Source organism: Temnothorax americanus, unplaced genomic scaffold (genome assembly GCF_048541705.1).
Source record: "Temnothorax americanus isolate GAGA-0224 unplaced genomic scaffold, ASM4854170v1 Scaffold31, whole genome shotgun sequence".
NCBI classification, from domain to species: Eukaryota; Metazoa; Arthropoda; class Insecta; order Hymenoptera; family Formicidae; genus Temnothorax; species Temnothorax americanus.
The window spans coordinates 795,270-814,671 of record NW_027509453.1 but is presented as its reverse complement, the minus strand read 5'-3'; the positions used below and the strand labels follow the sequence as shown (position 1 = coordinate 814,671).

The 19,402-nt window shown below is 41.7% G+C and overlaps 1 protein-coding gene and 1 pseudogene across 4 annotated transcripts in view; both read left to right on the top strand.

Moving 5' to 3' along the window:
- Uif (sushi, von Willebrand factor type A, EGF and pentraxin domain-containing protein uif) overlaps positions 1-19,402 on the top strand; it is a 38,743-nt gene that overhangs the window by 12,523 nt on the left and 6,818 nt on the right. For all 3 annotated transcript variants that reach the window (XM_077412614.1, XM_077412612.1, XM_077412613.1), the window contains exons 3-22: positions 3,512-3,545; positions 8,005-8,086; positions 8,654-8,820; positions 10,327-10,467; positions 10,615-10,844; positions 11,003-11,356; positions 11,490-11,864; positions 11,963-12,131; positions 12,356-12,718; positions 12,819-13,001; positions 13,114-13,290; positions 13,370-13,572; positions 13,674-14,297; positions 14,413-14,536; positions 14,691-16,013; positions 16,255-16,707; positions 16,817-17,034; positions 17,108-17,360; positions 17,454-18,295; positions 18,471-19,354. In XM_077412614.1, coding sequence (XP_077268740.1) covers positions 3,512-3,545; positions 8,005-8,086; positions 8,654-8,820; positions 10,327-10,467; positions 10,615-10,844; positions 11,003-11,356; positions 11,490-11,864; positions 11,963-12,131; positions 12,356-12,718; positions 12,819-13,001; positions 13,114-13,290; positions 13,370-13,572; positions 13,674-14,297; positions 14,413-14,536; positions 14,691-16,013; positions 16,255-16,707; positions 16,817-17,034; positions 17,108-17,360; positions 17,454-18,295; positions 18,471-19,354 — 7,199 coding nt within the window. The remainder of the gene's footprint in view (positions 1-3,511; positions 3,546-8,004; positions 8,087-8,653; positions 8,821-10,326; positions 10,468-10,614; positions 10,845-11,002; positions 11,357-11,489; positions 11,865-11,962; positions 12,132-12,355; positions 12,719-12,818; positions 13,002-13,113; positions 13,291-13,369; positions 13,573-13,673; positions 14,298-14,412; positions 14,537-14,690; positions 16,014-16,254; positions 16,708-16,816; positions 17,035-17,107; positions 17,361-17,453; positions 18,296-18,470; positions 19,355-19,402) is intronic.
- On the top strand, positions 450-2,434 carry LOC143900979 (uncharacterized; annotated as a pseudogene). Its single transcript, XR_013257933.1, has 2 exons — positions 450-1,877; positions 1,983-2,434. The product of XR_013257933.1 is annotated as an uncharacterized LOC143900979 (transcript).

Sequence of the window (19,402 nt, the reverse complement as noted above, 5' to 3'; positions counted from 1 at the left end):
CGCGCACGATCACACACAGATATAACATATTTTAACTACAGAACTAACAGAACTTAGTAGCCCGGTACTCGCGGAGAGAAGAGAACGTAGCGAGAATGTAAGTCCGAGGCAAGCGCTTGGCGAACGTCTCCTCGAGAAGCGAAAAGTTCCTCTCTAAAACTAGCAATTTGTCTGGCAATTATATAGCTGTATAGAAAACTGAATCCTTTGTAGAGATACAAAGCGAATGCAAGCAAAATTCAGAAATTCTTCTTGCAAAGATTTTGGATTTTAATTGTCCTTTGTTTTGTATTACATTTATATATTATGCTTTCGGTATTTTCTATTGGCTTGAAATTAAATAACTGCGACACCTTTCTCGTGCAAATTCTTATCGCGTTTAATTGCATAATTATCTAATAAACATATGTGACGTCATAAGACATCGTTCTTATCGTAATACATATTAGAAATAAATATGGAGACTTGATTTTCGAGCGTGCTCGTGCGCAGGAATGCACGAGAGGGTGCAGCCTTTCTACAGCTGGTGCAACTCGCACCTCTCGTAGGAATGTAGTCACCGTTATATCACTGATACGCGCACGCATAGCAACGTCGAAAATACAGACAAGAACGCGTCCGAGTCCTCCGCTCTCGCGGAGTAGCGGATGCTTTCCGCGCTCTTGAGAGGCGGACGCGAGAAACGAAGATCGTTGGACAGATTGCATCTTCACTTTCTCCTGCCTGGATAACAATGCGTCTAGCATGTCTGGGTCTAACCGGCGCGGCGCCTTTCCACGTTAAGGTTATTGTATGACCCGTAAGATCTCTGCCAAAAGTTTAAGAAACGTAACATAAAGCTATAATTAACATATTTAAGAAGATATTCTTTACTGGAAAGTAATATTTATATTAATATTTTATTAAAATAACGGTTGCCTGTGTTTTTAAGAGCTATAGAGACATTTTTATGCATATTTTATCGTTTATAAACTTTCATTTTTAATGGTTTTTAGAAAGACTGTACCTGACTTGCAACTAACACAAACGAAAATCTGAAAGTGTGAAAATCTTTAAAAAGTAACAAAACATAGTAATTACTGTTTAAAAATACTAATGAAATTATATTACGTTATTTATTTACGTTATTTATTAATAAATTAAATACAATAGGTCTCATAAAAAAGTATTTTGATCGCGGCAACGTCGCATTTTCTGTAAGTTGGGCTGCATTCCGAAATTCACTGTCAGCAACTTTCAGTACTGAAATTCTATAGTATACGTGACGAAAAATATAGATTTGCAGTACTGACAGTGAATATCGGAATGCAGCCTTGGTAGTATTGATCTCACTCGACATCAGCTGCGTGAACGCGAAGTGTGCTCCGAGCACGTGTAATATACAGACGCATCGTTTGAGGTTAGTTTTCGCTTGCGCTACGAAAATGCCAAAAGTAAAACGTTACATGTGGAAAGGAAAAGTTGTCACTGAAAAAGTGTACAATCAACGGTTAACACAGACAAATACTGGGAAACGTAATTTGAAGACACGAGTCGAAATTACACCAGATAATTGTATGAAAAATACAAGTACTGCGGAGAAAGAATAATCAACAAATATCGATGAAGAACAAGATCGTTCGAATGAACCTGGCGAAGGACGCCGAATCGTGGATTTAAAATTTCTCGGTGAACAGTTATGGTGCACATCTTGCAAAGAAACTTTATCATTAAAGAATACTGAACAAGAAGAACGTCGAGGTCTTGGATCTGTTTTGCTCATACGATGCCATAAAATGTTTATTGTTTAATCCTGTTGTAACGGGAAAAGCAACACACTCCACCTGGAAAATCAAAACGCAACTCACGATTTGATGTTAATACCAAATTAGCAATAGGTTAGTATTATTTATATAGCAAACTATTATTTATAATAGTTCAAAAACAAGCCTAATATACAATAAATAAACAGCCACATATACATAAGTTAAATCTTTTTCTAGGACTGATCCACAGCGGAATAGGTTTCACAAATTTAAACAAATTGTTAGCTTGTTTAAATATTCCAACAATAAATTTCAAGACGTATAAGAGATACGAAGCAGAAGCAGGAGGAGCACCGGAAATAGCAGCTAAAGAAAGTTGTCAGCGTGCAATTGAATTAGAGCGACAACTAACGTTAGAAAATAAAGCGACTATTGAAGAAAACATGTAATTTGGAATTTTATTTTACAATTGAATTCGCTTTAAATTGTACATTGATCTGAGTTTCTATTATTTAGATATTCAACTATAATAATTGTATATTGTAACTCTAACATTTTTGTTTGTTTCCGTTTCCGTAGTATTTATATAGATATAAAAATTTTCAAATATATCTATGATAATCGAGCGTTACACGCACTTTATTTAAATGTATTTTTTTTTCTACGTATAAAATATTAATATGTTATTTATTTAATTTGTGAAAAATTTTATATTTATTATATAATATATGTGTTGATAATTTATCATTTTTGATGCAGTTAATAAACGAAATGTTTACATATAAATTAATAATTGATTATTTATGACATTTTGATATCAATTATATTTCGATACACAGGAGGCTCTATTGAAAAAAGTAACGGACCTCTGTAGTATTTGTTATCCTTTACGGAGAGTGACGGAGAGAGAGGTTATAATGTGACGTCATAGTGCGCTGTTGCCGGATCTCCGTACTTACGAGTTCAGCGAGACCAAGCGAGACTGTTCTCTGTTTGCTTTTTATTCAATATTTCAAAAAATATCCTCGAAGTCATAATTTTTTTTGTTTTAATTTGTTTTTAAGATGTTTATTAATATTTCTGCAAAGTTTTAAAAGTATGCCATATTTTCTTCGATATTAATTTCTCAAATGAAGTTGAAAAAATAGTGAAACTTGATAAATTCCCATAAGAGCCCATGTTAAATTCAAATTGTTATAACTTTTGAACGGGCCTCGCAAACTTGTTCAAACTTGGCACAATGCTTTATTATTATCACCTGACAAAGTTTGAAGAATTTGGCATTTTTTCTTCTAAGGGGTCATACAACCTTAAATCCTTATGATCCTTTTTTCTCAAAAAAGTAACTGACATCATAAATCTCAAAGCGGAGTCTCGTTAATTTACCGTTATAAACATTCTCATATTTTTATTACCTATCAAAATATTGTTACTACAATTTGAGTCACTATGACAATTCAAAGAAACTTTTTAATCATTCAAATTTAATCATTCAATATGAATCTGCTTCCAACATTATAGCAAACTGTTGGAAAAACATTTAAGAACAAATCTTGATATTCTTATTAATATTTGTTTTTGATTACAACATTAATTTGTTGGTCAATAATTTAAGAAAATTTTTTCTAGTTTATATTATGCAAACTAAATGTAGTTTCGATTTAGAGTCGCTATTGCAATTTAGAGTTCAATTACCAAGTATTATTTAATTTATTTTTAAGCGTTAACTATCAGTGTTAAATAAACACGCTTCCTTTCTGTTACAGGTTCCTACCACAAATGTCTTCACCTGTCCAAACGGTGAGTAATAACATTTCCTTGCATACTGCTGCGCATAAAGCAACACTTAAAGCAAACCTTCCCTTTCCTTTCCAAAAGATCGCATCCAGTATTTGACACGTATCTGTTTAGACAAAATTGAAGATATATATAATTCTTTGGAATAATTTAAATCTCTATGAAAAAACACGAGAAAATATTTTTACGCGTAAAATTGTGCAAACTTCAAATAATCCTTGAAAATTCACAAATGTGATAAATGTAATATAAATGATTTATTAATAACTCCCGTGAATCGATGACGGTACGACGCAAGAGATGACGTGAAAGTTGCTCTGTAATTATTTTTTCAAGACGGTTCTCCCAAGTTAATTCGGAGACATCGTAGAAATCGTCATCCTCACAGTCATCCGCGACTTATGCAGATATTAGGCGACTCTTACTTTCGCGACCGGCCTCCGCTAATATTCGAGTTCTCTCGTCTCGCAGAGGTTACGAGAGATTCGAAAGAACAGCCGGGCAATAAAATCGGCATAGAGCGATTTTCGAGATTATTGAGAAACCGTAAACGCCATTACGGCTAATGCCGCACAATTCACTGATGTTTGGATAACTGCCGAGAGAGAGAGATAAATCATAATTCGGCAACCCGAAGAAATCTCCGCCGGAGTAAAACACGATTCTATTAAGTGATAATTCTATCACAAAAAGGGGTCTTGTTTGTTTGATCTGACTCGGCGTTTCTTACTCGTAAATCAATACTTATGCCGTCTGTAATATTTTTATTGTAAAATAAAAATAGCGTGTGGTCAGTTTTGCAGGATTTATTCCGCGGACAGACCGTGAAAAAATTAGTTTCGCGACACGCGTAGCACCGGGTACAATTGCAAATAAAGGGAAACCAACACAGAAGACTCTTTTCTTTTTACTAGGGCGCGTTGCCGTTTACATTCAAATTACACGGAGATGCTTTGAATCGCAAATTGCACGCCGACAATTATACCACGGCTGTGGCAGCACACGAGAGTTTCGAAAATGAGACAAGTATACGCATGTCCGATAAATAAATCTCGCGAGAGACAATGAGGATAAGAGTTCGGCCATTCGTAACGCTGCTCCACTTTTCCTCGTTACTCGCCGATGCAATTAAGTAGGTTGCACGTACATACCATATGGGGCCGGCTGGTCGTTAGCCATAAGTCGTCGCGTGCGCTTGAAAAATTGCAAGTGCTATTTTCTTCCGCGTATGTTTTCTATTTTCTCGTTCTTCTTTAGTGCCTCGATTAATCTATTCGCTTCGTTCGGTCACGCCTCTGGTCTCGTAGTAGCCGCACATTTGCGAAACGATTTCATCGAGAGACCGAGAAATTGTTTTGAATGAATATCACTTAACACATTAGACAATAGCTAGTAAAAAGAAAGATTGCCATTAGCAGAATGAAATGTTTAATTCAATATCTTGATGACTGTATCTTATAGGATTAAAAATAGAATTTCAATTTTAGAAAGTAAAGTTTGTATGCCAGTAGCTGATATATGTTAATATGTTACGTTGATTCGATAATCGGAATAAAATCTACTTTCTGAAAGCATAACTTTTTTCATTTACATAAGTATTACTCTATTAACACTTTAAGTGCCAACGCTGGAATCCATCGCGATTCATATATCTCTTTCGTCAACATTCGTCTACATTCCACATGTTACGCATGACGAAAATATTCACATTTATTTGAAGGTATCGCATTTCAGGATGTGAAAGAATTTTTAGTTGCGGTTTAAGATTTTGAAACTCGAACTCGTTATTCTGCCGGAACATTCCAGCCAAATCGGGAGGTCAACCTCTATCTTAACGTGCGATGTCCGATGGGCAGGGAAAGTTCTACCTAACGCGGGTTGAGGCCTGAAATGTTCGAGCCCTCACGTATAAACGTCGAATCGGGTAGATCCTGCAGAGGCAGCTGCGGCGAAGAAAGAATGGGACGGCATTCCTAAACCGTGAATCCACCACCGCATCTTTCCATCCTCTCTCCTGCGACTCCTTCTCATCCACCCTCGTACCCATCGAATCGTCGCTCGCCTTTTCCGTCGTACACACAGCGGCCGGGCCCTAAAAATATACGTCGCGTTTGCGCCACGCGGTTATAGGTACACCTCGGAGGAAACTCGACCGAGCGCATTGCACCGTCGAACGGGATTCCAAAAAGTAGAACATCCGGCAACTTGCTCGCTCATCTGTTCTTACGCGATCATCCGTCATGCGTGTACATACTTCGCTTTTCGCAAGATGGCTTTTGCCTTCGGAAAAACATAGGCACAAAGATCTGTTTTTCCGCGTACTTGCGTGCCGATTGGACGAAGTCAAAGGATTATATCATCCATTTGCTATTTCACCAGTGAATTAACTCTTTCGATTGTTACGAGTTTCTGTTCCAATTTTTTTTACATCTATATACTTCATTAAATACTGAATTTTATCAATTTCAAAGTCAATTTTGATTTATTATATCGGCTTTACCTTTAGAAAAACTCCGTGGAGATTTTTGTTTCATTAGCTCACACTATATTTCAATTTCTTTTGTAACAACAAAATATTGTGATTTCCTCCATTTTTCGCGATGTGTCATTAATATTACGCGATCGTTGAAATATCACGCGTCTCATCGCCGGGAGAAAATAATATTTCACACACGTTCCTCGGACGACGAGAAATGCTAATGCACGTCGGGGAGAACCGCGTGCGTGCATGGCCGTTTGACCTTTTGAAAGAAAGGAAGGTCGTCATCGAGTCTCTCCCTGCGAATTTAGTGCCCACTGCATCAGCAACACGACTGAGTGATGCTGCGCGTCTCGTTTCTCTTCCACGCGACTTACGTGTTCCAACGAAAAATGCAAAACATTTCTTTAATTGCATTCCACGTAGGATCTTCCATTTTCATTCAGCAGCGAGGCAGCAAAAAAAATCAAATAAATGTTCGGAATATCCGCCAATAATAATAAAAGAAGAATAAAAAAGTAAATTTAACTTTTTATAAAAATTTTATAAAAATGACTTAATTATATATCTAGAAATTGTGGCAATATAACTCGAGTGGAAAGTATCCAACCTGCAGAAGAATACGCTGTTTATGCGTTTATATTTACGACTGTGTCATCAAGTGGTTGTAGAATGATAAGAATGATGGACAGAATATTTTATTTTGATCGAACATCGACACCGTTTGAGATAACAAGTAGAAATCGCCAATAAATGGTCATGAGTTGAATACTTAGGAAGATATTTTTAAATTCTCCGTCGAGTTATCGTCGAGGTCGAGGTAATATTATTTAGTCCTATCTCGCGTAACATCGTTATATTTCCTGAACAATGAAACACGCTGTAACTTCCTACGAGATAACCGTGGAAATATACTTTCCCGGATCGAAACTTTAGTATACTTCTAGTAATTTGCATATTCTGTCGCTCAGAAATTCCGCGAAATACAATATTCGCGCTTGTTATACGACGACACGATTCTGACCGGGACGAAATGGTTTACTTTGATCGAATCACTGACACGAATCGAGTTCGCGGAAACTCGAGAGCATTCTCAGACGATGTACGACATGGCGTGAAATAAAAGTTCGATCTCGCCGCCGGCACCGGGAGCGATCTGGATAGCAAGCTTCTTATACGCACGATAGTCACATCGATCGGTACGGAGAATTATTTCGATGCAATTTCTCAAACGAGCAAGCGCATCAAATTACTTTCGGATTAATCAGATTTGAGGAAACTTTGAATCTCAGAATGTAAACTGTAAATGTACCGTGTAAATCGAAGGTGATAGGGGTGATAGGTAATCAGACAGGCCACCGTCGTAAGAATAGATATCGACAAATCGAATTGATAGAAAAATTGAACTGGAATATTGAATATAGAATATTAAAGTGGATCGGAGTAAATATAGATATCAATAAAAATCAATCTATAAAACTTGTTCAACTGCCAGCATCATGAGTTTCACTATTTCACGAGATTCCTCATCTCGACTTGCTATCAACCCCCTTAAGGCACACCGTATACGCTAAAAAAAACAATCGAGGCCGTTATGTCTGTTGCTGTCAGTGCGGGTCACCGATTAACCGCCTTTCCTGTCTTTTGTATACTGGCCGGCAGAAGATGGTTTAAAGTATCCGGTTACACGGAAACGCTCGTCGACTTTAAAGTAAGGTTTCCTGCATCCGTACACCGTGCCGGTGTTTTCTAGTTTTCAACAAAAATTTCACTACTCTGTGAATAAATTAAAGTATAAAAAATTTATGAGCGTATCTTTACCATAATTTTAGAGAGATTTCGATCAATTATAAGATATGTAACGTGATGTTCCAATAATCCCCTTAGCGATGTTGCGTGCTCGTGGCGCATTATTACAACTTTGCGCTCAGACAATCTACTACATCTAAGGCAGACAGTTTAATGCGATGTTTCCTTGCGCAGGATGGGAGCTGCGAGGCATACACTGTTATAAATTCTTCAACATCAGGCATTCTTGGGAAAAAGCGGCGGAATTATGCAGGAGGTAAGGGACATGCACTATCGATCTTTCCCTTTCATTTACACTGAGAAAAATGTTTTGATGGTATACCAACAAGAAGTGATGTATGGTAGAATGCATTTTGGTGAAACCAAGCAGAATTTCTAATTATCACGATAGGATTCGATGTGTTGTAACTAGAACGTTTGATAGACTTAATTATATAAGGATTTGATTAGTATTTTCCCCAAGTTGAATTTATAAAACTTCTATAGTTATATTCACTTAAACATACACGACACAGAAATTCTGGTATATTTAACGGGAAGAAATCAATCATGCTCATTTGGTAATTCCAAAAAAATTTTTTGATTCGTTTATTTTCCAACAGACATACTGTTTGAATCTACCGGAATTCCAATTAATGCAACCATATTTTTTAGTTCTGGATCTAAGATTTGACTCCGACAGAATACTATCGGTATCTCTTTCGACCGAAAGAACGTGTAGTGCCGATCGTTTTTCGAGACAAAAGATAAAAAATATGCCCTTTTTTCTCATTCTTTTCGACCATGCTGCGAGCTGAATCACTTTAGCGTTTCTATATTGCAGATACGGGAGCGAGCTGATGGTGGTGGAGTCATACAGCGAGAACAACATGTCAGCAAACATGATCGGCCGGCATTTGGATCGTTACTGGCTAGGTCTCGCTTCGCTCGACGATTTACGTACCAACACGCTCGAATCCGCCGCGGGAATGCTCGTCTCGCAATACGCCGGTTTGTACGCAATTTCGTTTCGCTCGATTTGCAGACGGCAGCCGCGCGTTCTGCACGAACAAATCCCGTATAACCGAATGCATCCTGTGCAGCTTCTCTGCCACTTCTTCCTTTTTTTTTTTTTTAAATCTGTCTCTCGAGTGCGACTCGCGCTCCTCGCCATTAACGATTGACTTAAGAGACCTTGACCGATATCCAATGTAATGCGATGCGGCTAGCAAATGCGATTCTCGAAATGTGAAGGGGATGAAAATTCTGAAGAGTTAGAAATGCTTAATTCTTAATATTAAAATCCATTTGATAACGATTTAAGAATTTGTTTAACAATTTGTCTTGGTTTTTTTTTCTTTAAAATTCTCAGTTCTTCCAAGATCTTATTTTTAATCATTAATTACTTAAGAATTGTAAGTGCCAGTCTTTAATATCTTGAGCAAAAGTCAAGTTAATTAAAAACTCAATTAAAAAGTCTGTAATGCAAAAGATATTTCTGCACATTTTAAAGACAGCTACTCGGCAAAAAATTTTTTATATAAAAACATAAATATATATAAGCATATAATATTATATAAAATATTATATAAAATATGTCTATATGTTTTTTTTCTTGTATAATCTCTGTTTGTATGTACAAGAAAAATAATAAGAAAAAAAATTAGAAAAATAATTAAAAGGATAATTTTTGTTTTCTAATTCTTTTTTTATTATTATTTTTTTTGTATACATACGAACAGAGATTATACAAGAAAAAAAACGTAGTACGGACATATATGGACATATTTCATATATTTTATATGTATAATATTATATAATTATATATATTTTTATATATTTTTATATGAAAAATTTGTTGCCGGGTAGAATTATTAAAAACCATAAATTCATTCAAAATACGGATGTGAACGATAAAAAAGAATAATGAAAGCTTATTTTGTCCCAGTAAAAGTTTTCCGAACGTTATTGTTATACGAACGTATTATGAAATTAGGTGATTGATAATTGTGACGCGGTCGTTTTGTAACAAAGCTCCGACCTCGCATGCACGCGGGGCCAGTTTCTATTAGGGTCACGGAACACGGAACTCACATATACGAGATGAAGACACACTTTTCCCACAACAATACCCAGACGTCGTCATTTCACGTCCGTTTGCTACAAGCTGCAATTTCCTCATCTAATACATTTGCACACCGTCTACTAAACCGCACTATTAATTACGCGTCGAGTATGTAGTTAACTATGCGTTGCTAGCGACAAATTTAATTGTTCAGATGATATGTACGACAAAATCGACGCAGTTCTTTACCACGAGCGTGCATTAGTCGAGATTATTCGTAATTGTTAACACGTTATTAAGTTGTTTGTTTATTATATAAAGCGGATGTAGCTTTATTACAAAAACGTCTTAATAAAAACATTTTTAATGCCAATAATTATCTGAAACAAAAAAGAAACAATATCGTCAACATTGTCAGGGGCTGCGTTTTCACATTGTTGGCAAATATGTAGGTTTCTGGGCGTCCAGGCAACCGAATCCGCACTCAGGCGAATGCGTGGACGTCGCCTTGACGGATGACCGGCAAACGTGGGAATTGACCACGTGCGAGTCGCTTCTTCCTTTCATGTGTCGGGCCGACGCCTGTCCTTCCGGTAAGTCCGTTCACGTGAATTGCGGGCGAATATATATGTATATAAGCGGTCGCGTAACGGCCGAGCCGGGCCGGCGCCGGCGGGCCGTTCTCCATATTTCACCGTGGAATGGGGATAATAATCCACCGTGACGGGATAACTCCGCAGGTTCGTTCCACTGCTCGAACGGCAAATGCATTAACGCCGCGTTCAAATGCGACAAGCAGGACGACTGCGGCGATTACTCCGACGAATTGGACTGTCCGGCTAACTGCCAGTATTACATGGCGAGCAGCGGCGACGTCGTGGAAAGTCCAAATTACCCGCATAAATATGCACCCCTCAGCAATTGCAAGTGGACGCTGGAGGGCCCTCAAGGACACAATATTCTCCTGCAGGTGAGTGATTTGCTCAATAAACGTTCCCCGTTCAATAAGCTAATGACACTTAACGCTGTAATATATGCTATAATATACTGTGCAAACTTTTCGGAGCGACAGATCGGACAGCTTCAAACGCGAAATTATACAAAATGAGTCGCGATCGTGTGTTTCAGTTTCAAGAATTCGAGACCGAGAAGAGTTTCGACATAGTGCAGATCCTCGTGGGCGGTAGAACCGAGGAGAAGTCCGTAAATCTGGCGACCCTTTCCGGCAAGCAGGATCTCAGCAATAAACTTTTCGTCTCGGCGTCAAACTTCATGATCATAAAATTCAGCAGCGACGCCTCGGTGGAGAGGAAGGGCTTCCGCGCCTCGTGGAAAACCGAACCGCAGACTTGCGGCGGAATCCTTAGAGCAACGCCGCAAGGCCAAGTGCTCATGTCCCCGGGATATCCGCAGAATTATCCCGGAGGATTGGAGTGCCTGTATATCTTGCAGGCTCAGCCGGGGCGCATAATGTCTCTGGAAGTAAGTTGAAACCTTACGTATCCACTTTACTTCAATCGCGATACTTGTTTAATAAAATGTTGAAATTTTTTTTTAATGAAGAATATATAAAGTACCTGTAAGATTCAAAAATTTTTAACTTTCTCATTTCTAGATCGAGGACTTGGATCTCGAAATGAATCGAGATTACATTCTTGTGAGGGACGGGGATTCACCTATGAGCCGACCGATCGCACGTCTCACCGGGAAATCGGAGAACAATCCGACAGTGATCATGTCCACCGGAAACAATTTGTACTTGTATTTCAAAACGAGTCTCGGCGATTCCAGACGCGGTTTCAGCATTCGCTTCACGCAGGGTTGCAAAGCCACGATCATCGCGAGAAACGGAACCGTTCAATCGCCGTCCTACGGTCTCAACGAGTATCCTAATAACCAGGAGTGTTTGTACAGAATCAAAAATCCAGACAGAGGACCGCTTTCTCTGAAATTCGTCACTTTCAACGTTCACAAAACTGACTACGTGCAGGTAAATTTAATTAAGTTACGTACCTAAGGCGATGAAGTTCCGTTACCTCTTCGCACGCTCGGATTATTAACTTTCGCTTTTTCGCGGAAAATCGACAGATATACGACGGCTCCAATACGAACGGTCTACGCTTGCATCCCGGAAGCGGTTTTACCTCTAACACTCGACCTAAGATCACGCTTACCGCGGAAAGTGGAGAAATGCTCGTTAGGTTCGCCTCCGATGCTCTGCACAGCAGCGCGGGCTGGCAGGCCGAGTTTTCTGCCGGTAAGCTATATATATTACGTTTTATTTATTTTTTCTTATATTATGTAAAATAACATGTAAACATATACTTATATTACTACAACACTTATTAATTAATTTTATATAATTATTTTATATTTTTCCATCAGTATATATATATATTGTTGCACTATGAGTTTATCTATATGTAATAAATAGATAAGCTAATATTGTGTGTGTGTGTGTGTGAAAATTATTAATTTTAGACTGTCCTGCATTACAACCCGGCGAGGGAGCTTTAGCGTCGAGTCGGGACACAGCTTTCGGCACAGTAGTTACATTCTCCTGCCCACTAGGGCAAGAGTTCGCCACAGGCAAATCGAGGATTGCCACGGTATGTCTCCCCGGGGGTAACTGGTCGGTTACGTATATTCCTAAATGCCAAGAGGTGTACTGCGGCCCCGTACCTCAAATCGATAACGGATTCTCGATTGGCTCTTCGAACGTTACTTACCGAGGACTGGCGACCTATCAGTGTTACGCGGGATTCGCGTTCCCTTCCGGAAGACCAACGGAGAAGATTTCTTGTCTGGCTGATGGAAGATGGGAAAAGAAGCCGTCCTGTTTAGGTTCGTTAACATCATAGTTTCACAGTCGATACGACTAGATGCGGTATTAAATAAAGCGGAGTTATATATTAAAGACACGCGTGTGTTCTTTCGTTTTCAGCATCTCAATGCGCTCCGTTGCCAGAGGCACCTCACTCCAACATAACTATCTTGAACGGAGGCGGTCGAAGTTATGGCACGATTGTCAGATTCGAGTGCGAGCCTGGTTATGTTCGAAGCGGACATCCCGTCATTCTTTGCATGAGCAACGGTACCTGGTCCGACGAAGTACCAACATGTTCACGTAAGTATAGTAAACTGCTCAATAATAAGTAATATACTGATTAATTAACCATTGATATAAAATTAAGTGGATGACACTGGATAACAACATGACATTTCTTTCTTTTCTATAGGTGCCAAATGTCCGCTACTACCTACGATTAAAAATGGATTTGTTGTCGATATTGGCAAAGATTATTTCTTCGGCGATGAAGTTAGGGTGCAATGCAATAGAGGCTACAAGCTAACTGGATCAAATATCATACAATGCGGTCCTTATCAACGATTTGATAATGTGCCAACCTGCGAAGGTAGATTTTATAATATAAATTACTTATCATATAATGAGAAACACGCGGTTGCCTCATATTTCTCCATCTGTCTCTGCAGATATAAATGAATGCACATCGAGCCAGTGCGATCTAGCGTCCACGGAGTGCATAAACAATCCCGGTGCGTTTACTTGCAAGTGCAAGTCGGGCTTTGCACCGACCATGGAGTGTCGGCCTATCGGCGATCTTGGTCTCATCAATGGCGGCATTCCCGACGAGTCGATCACGGTTTCAAGCTCGGAAAATGGATATACAAAAACCGTAAGACGCATTGACACTTTCTATTCATAATATCTCATATGCTTTTTCTTCTTTTTATAATATATTTAACTTACTCTCTCATATACTTTCTGTTACTGAAGGGTATTCGTTTGAACAACGGTGACGGATGGTGCGGCAACAACATCGAGCCGGGCGCGAACTGGGTGACGATCGACATGAAAGCGCCGACAATCATTCGTGGATTCCGCACGCAAGTCGTAGCCAGGATCGACGGGAACATCGCGTACGCGTCGGCCGTGCGGATTCAGTATACGAACGATCTGACGGACATCTTCAAGGATTACACCAATCCAGATGGTACGCCGGTGGAATTCAGAATTTTGGAGGCGACGCTTTCCATCCTGAATCTACCTGTACCAATCGAGACGCGCTACGTGAGATTCAGAATACAGGATTATATCGGGGCACCGTGTATGAAACTAGAGATAATGGGCTGCACCAGATTGGAGTGTTCGGACATTAATGAGTGCGCTATCAGGAACGGTGGCTGCCATCAGAAGTGCATTAACAGTCCCGGCAGCTATTCCTGCATGTGCAACACGGGCTTTGAACTGTACAAGGGCAATGGCACGGCCGGATTTAACCTGGTGAAGTCAGAAACTGGCGAGAGGGATGGGGATTTGTATCAGAGAAATAAAACGTGCGTGCGAGTGATGTGCCCGCCGCTAACGGCGCCAGAAAATGGAAAATTATTGTCAACTAAGGTAAAAAAAAATTAAATAACACAATCTTTTCGTCGCCCAAGAAAATATTAATTTGTTACGATTACTATCGCTATGTAAAGATTTTCTGAAATGTGGAAATTCGTTCGTTTTGTAGGAGCAGCATCACTTTGGCGACCTCATCAGATTCCAGTGCAATTTTGGTTACGTTTTATCTGGATCTTCTGCTGTAATTTGTACGTCTGCCGGAGTCTGGAACGGGACCATTCCCGAATGTCAATGTAAGTAATATACAGAACGTTTCAAAATTATCGCGCATAAATTTTTGTTGCATCTCCGTTTTAAATAAGATCTTATTTCTACAAGAAATTTCTTATATTTATTAGGTATCCCTATTCTTGAAAATAATTCAAATGCATTCTTCAACTTTTGCAGACGCGAAATGTGTATCTCTGCCGGACGATAAAAACGAGGGTCTCACCGTGATCCGAAACGACGAGGCCAGCGTGCTGGTACCCTTCAAGCAGAACGTCACCCTGAAATGCGGTAGCAACGGCCGCTATTTGCGCAACACCATGACGTCCAATTTCCGACAGTGCGTGTACGATCCCAAACCCGGCTTCCCCGATTACTGGCTGTCCGGTTTGCAGCCGGCTTGTCCCCGCGTGGATTGCGGCAAGCCGCTTCCCACGCCCGGCGCCGAGTACGGCCAGTACCTGGACACCAAGTATCAATCCTCGTTCTTCTTCGGCTGTCAAGATACCTTCAAATTGGCCGGTCAGACCAATCGCAACGACAACGTTGTGCGTTGTCAGGCGAACGGCGTTTGGGACTTTGGCAACCTGCGATGCGAAGGTCCGGTCTGCGAGGATCCCGGAAGACCGAGCGACGGTTATCAAGTAGCGCGTAGCTACGAGCAGGGCTCGGAGGTGCAATTCGGCTGCAACAGGCCTGGCTACATCCTCATCAGTCCGCGACCGATTGTCTGCATTCGCGAGCCCGAGTGCAAGGTCATCAAACCTCTCGGTCTAGCCTCCGGACGCATCCCGGACTCGGCGATAAACTCCACCTCCGAGAGACCGAACTACGAGGCCAGGAACATCCGGCTGAACTCGGTGACCGGCTGGTGCGGCAAGCAGGAGGCCTTCACCTACGTCAGCGTCGATCTCGGTCGCGTCTATCGAGTGAAGGCGATCCTCGTGAAGGGCGTGGTCTCCAATGACATCGTCGGCAGACCCACGGAGATCCGTTTCTTCTACAAGAAGGCGGAGGACGAGAATTACGTCGTCTACTTCCCGAATTTCAATCTGACTATGCGCGATCCCGGAAATTACGGCGAACTGGCGATGATCACCCTGCCCAAGTACGTGCAGGCCCGCTTTGTGATCCTCGGTATCGTCAGCTACATGGACAACGCCTGTCTGAAGTTCGAGCTTATGGGATGCGAAGAACCGGCGACCGAACCATTGTTGGGTTACGATTACGGATTCTCGCCCTGTGTGGACAACGAGGCACCGGTCTTCCAAAACTGCCCGCAACAACCGATAGTCGTGCAAAAAGGTGCCAACGGGGAGCTTCTACCGGTGAACTTCACGGTGCCAACTGCCATCGACAACAGCGGCAGTATTGCCCGAGTTGAAGTCAGGCCTCCGAGTTTCAAAACCCCCATTCGAATCTTCGAGGACACGTTCGTGAAATTTATAGCTTTCGATTACGATGGCAATGTAGCTATTTGCGAGATCAACATCACTGTTCCAGGTTAGTGATGATTTTCAATTTGTCTGATGTTTTATTTGATCTAATTTAGATTTATCTTGTGTTAATAACGTATGTTTAAAAGTACTGGTCTTGCGTTTTAATAGTGTGTGTGTACGCTCAAAAGTGCCAGTCGTTCTATACATATAATATATTAATTTAAACATGAATTTTAATTAAATTATTAATTAATATTAGTTATAATTTAATCGATATTAAATTAACTGACATTCTGATGTCGCAGATATAACTCCACCGAAGCTGAGCTGTCCTCAGAGCTACGTTATCGAACTGATCGACCGACAAGAGAGTTACTCCATTAATTTCAATGAGACACGAAAACGCATCAACGCCACAGACGCGTCCGGTCCTGTGAAAATCACTTTCGTACCGGAACGTGCGATGATTCGAATCGGCGATTTCGAAAACGTCACGGTATACGCAACGGACTCCAGCGGCAACAGAGCGACTTGTCACTTCCAAGTTTTGGTCCAAGCGACACCCTGCGTCGATTGGGAACTGAAACCGCCGGCTAATGGTGGTATACAGTGCGTTCCCGGTGACAAAGGACTGCAATGCATAGCGACCTGCAAGGCTGGGTACAGATTCACCGATGGTTCGCCCGCAAAAACGTTCGGGTGTGACGTTAACAAACGGTGGTTACCCTCGTCGGTGGTGCCCGACTGCGTTTCCGAAAGTAAGTTTCTCATTCTGAGATTATAACTTAATTTTATTTGTTACTATTACTATTTTATATTATTTTGTACAGTGTAATTTACTAATAATCAAAATATTGATATCTGTAGACACGCAACAGGCCGATTATCATGTAATTGCCTCGGTAACTTATCGCGCGAACGGCGCCGTTTCTCGATCCTGTCTACCGATGTACCAGGATCTCATGGCTCAGCATTACACGAATCTTAACACTATTTTAACTCAACGCTGCTCCGCTGTCAATGTGAATATGAACGTGTCTTTCGTCAGATCGATGCCTTTCCTGATCGAAGAGAATGTTCTCAAGGTATGGACCAAAATTAAATCAGAATTATTATGGATGAGAAATTAGATTGACAAAAATTTTCTACAAATTTTAGATGGACTTTGTTTTGGTGATCGTCCCAGCACAACGTCAACCGCAATTGTACGATTTTTGTGGTTCCACGTTGAATCTGATCTTTGATTTATCGATCCCTTACGCGAGCGCAGTTATCGAGCCTCTGTTGAACGTTTCCGCGATTGGTAATCAATGCCCGCCTCTCCGTGCTCTTCAATCATCCATCAGCAGGGGCTTTACATGCAGCATTGGTGAAGTATTGAACATGGATACCAACGACGTTCCCCGTTGCCGTAAGTAGACATATTTCGTACTATTTAATTTGATCTATTACTTACAATTTTTTTAAGAAATTCTATCACCATGACTTGTTTACACATTTTCAGTGCATTGTCCTGCTGGAACCTTCGCCGGAGAGAAGCAGAAGCAGTGCACAGCCTGCCCGAAGGGCTTCTATCAGAACAGCGACCGGCAAGGTTCCTGCTTGCGCTGTCCGTTCGGCACGTATACAAAGGAGGAAGGATCGAAGAGCATAGACGATTGCATACCGGTCTGCGGTTACGGAACGTACTCGCCTACCGGTCTCGTGCCTTGCCTCGAGTGCCCCAGAAACAGCTACACCGGCGAACCGCCGATCGGAGGCTACAAGGACTGTCAAACCTGTCCAGCTGGAACGTTCACTTACCAACCAGCCGCGCCCGGTCGTGATCGTTGCCGCGCCAAGTGTTCGCCGGGCATGTATTCGGATACGGGACTCGCACCTTGCGCTCAGTGTCCCAAGAACTTCTTCCAGCCTCAGCACGGTGCGACCACGTGCGTCGAGTGTCCCACAAACATGTATACTGACGGACCTGGTTCGGTTGGCCGCGAGGAGTGCAAGCCTGTCCAGTGCACCGACGGCGTATGTCAGCACGGCGGTCTCTGCGTGCCAATGGGACACGGTATACACTGCTTATGTCCAGCCGGCTTCTCTGGAAGACGCTGCGAGATCGATATCGATGAGTGCGCGTCTCAGCCGTGCTACAATGGTGCCACTTGCATAGATCTGCCGCAAGGCTACAGATGTCAATGCGCCAACAGCTATTCTGGCATCAATTGCCAAGAAGAGAAATCGGATTGCGCGAACGACACGTGTCCGGAAAGAGCCATGTGCAAGGACGAGCCTGGATTTAATAATTACACGTGTCTCTGCCGATCCGGATACACTGGAGTCGATTGCGACATCACTGTAAGTGCTTCTCTTTATCGATTCCAGTCTAAACACCTAATAAAATTCCATAGAGGATAGATCAATATACGGTTAAAATAAATCGTATTCTGTCTATAAACATCAAACATTTTATAAATTAAGTATTTATATTTAGTTTACCTATATCTAATTTTATTTTCGTATCTTTATGCAGATAAATCCTTGTACGGCTAGCGGAAATCCTTGCAATAACGGTGCTACTTGCATAGCTCTTCAGCAGGGTCGTTACAAGTGTGATTGTTTGCCAGGGTGGGAAGGTCAAAGCTGTGAGATCAATACCAATGATTGCGCCGAGCGACCTTGCCTGCTCGGCGCCAATTGCACCGATCTGGTCGCCGATTTCTCCTGCGACTGCCCGCCAGGATTTACCGGCAAACGCTGCCACGAGAAAATCGATCTCTGCTCGGGCAATCCTTGCTTGAATGGAATTTGCGTGGACAAGCTCTTCAGCCACGAGTGCATCTGCCATCCGGGATGGACAGGCGTGGCCTGCGAGACAAACATCAACGAGTGCGCGTCTCGGCCGTGCCGAAACAATGGCCAATGCATCGATCAGATCGACGACTATACCTGCACGTGCGAGCCTGGTTATACGGGCAAGCAGTGCCAACACACGATTGACGACTGCGCGTCGGATCCTTGTCAAAACGGGGCCACATGCATAGATCAGCTGCAGGGCTTTGTCTGCAGGTGCAGACCCGGCTTCGTTGGGCTGCAGTGCGAGGCGGAAATCGACGAATGTCAGAGCGATCCTTGCAATCCGGTCGGCACCGATCGCTGCATAGATCTCGACAACACCTTCGTCTGTCACTGTCGCGACGGCTACACCGGGCCGTCCTGCGAGATCAACATAGACGACTGCGCGTCCGATCCGTGCCTGAACGGCGCGACGTGCAGAGACGAGGTCGGTGGTTTCAAGTGCGTATGCCCGGAGGGATGGAGCGGCGTGTATTGCCAAATGGACGTTGGCATGTGCCTGAATCGACCTTGCCAGAACGACGCCGCCTGCGTGGATTTGTTCATGGACTACTTCTGCGTGTAAGTACATATGTCTTTATATGATGTTTCGCGGAAATAATAAATTTT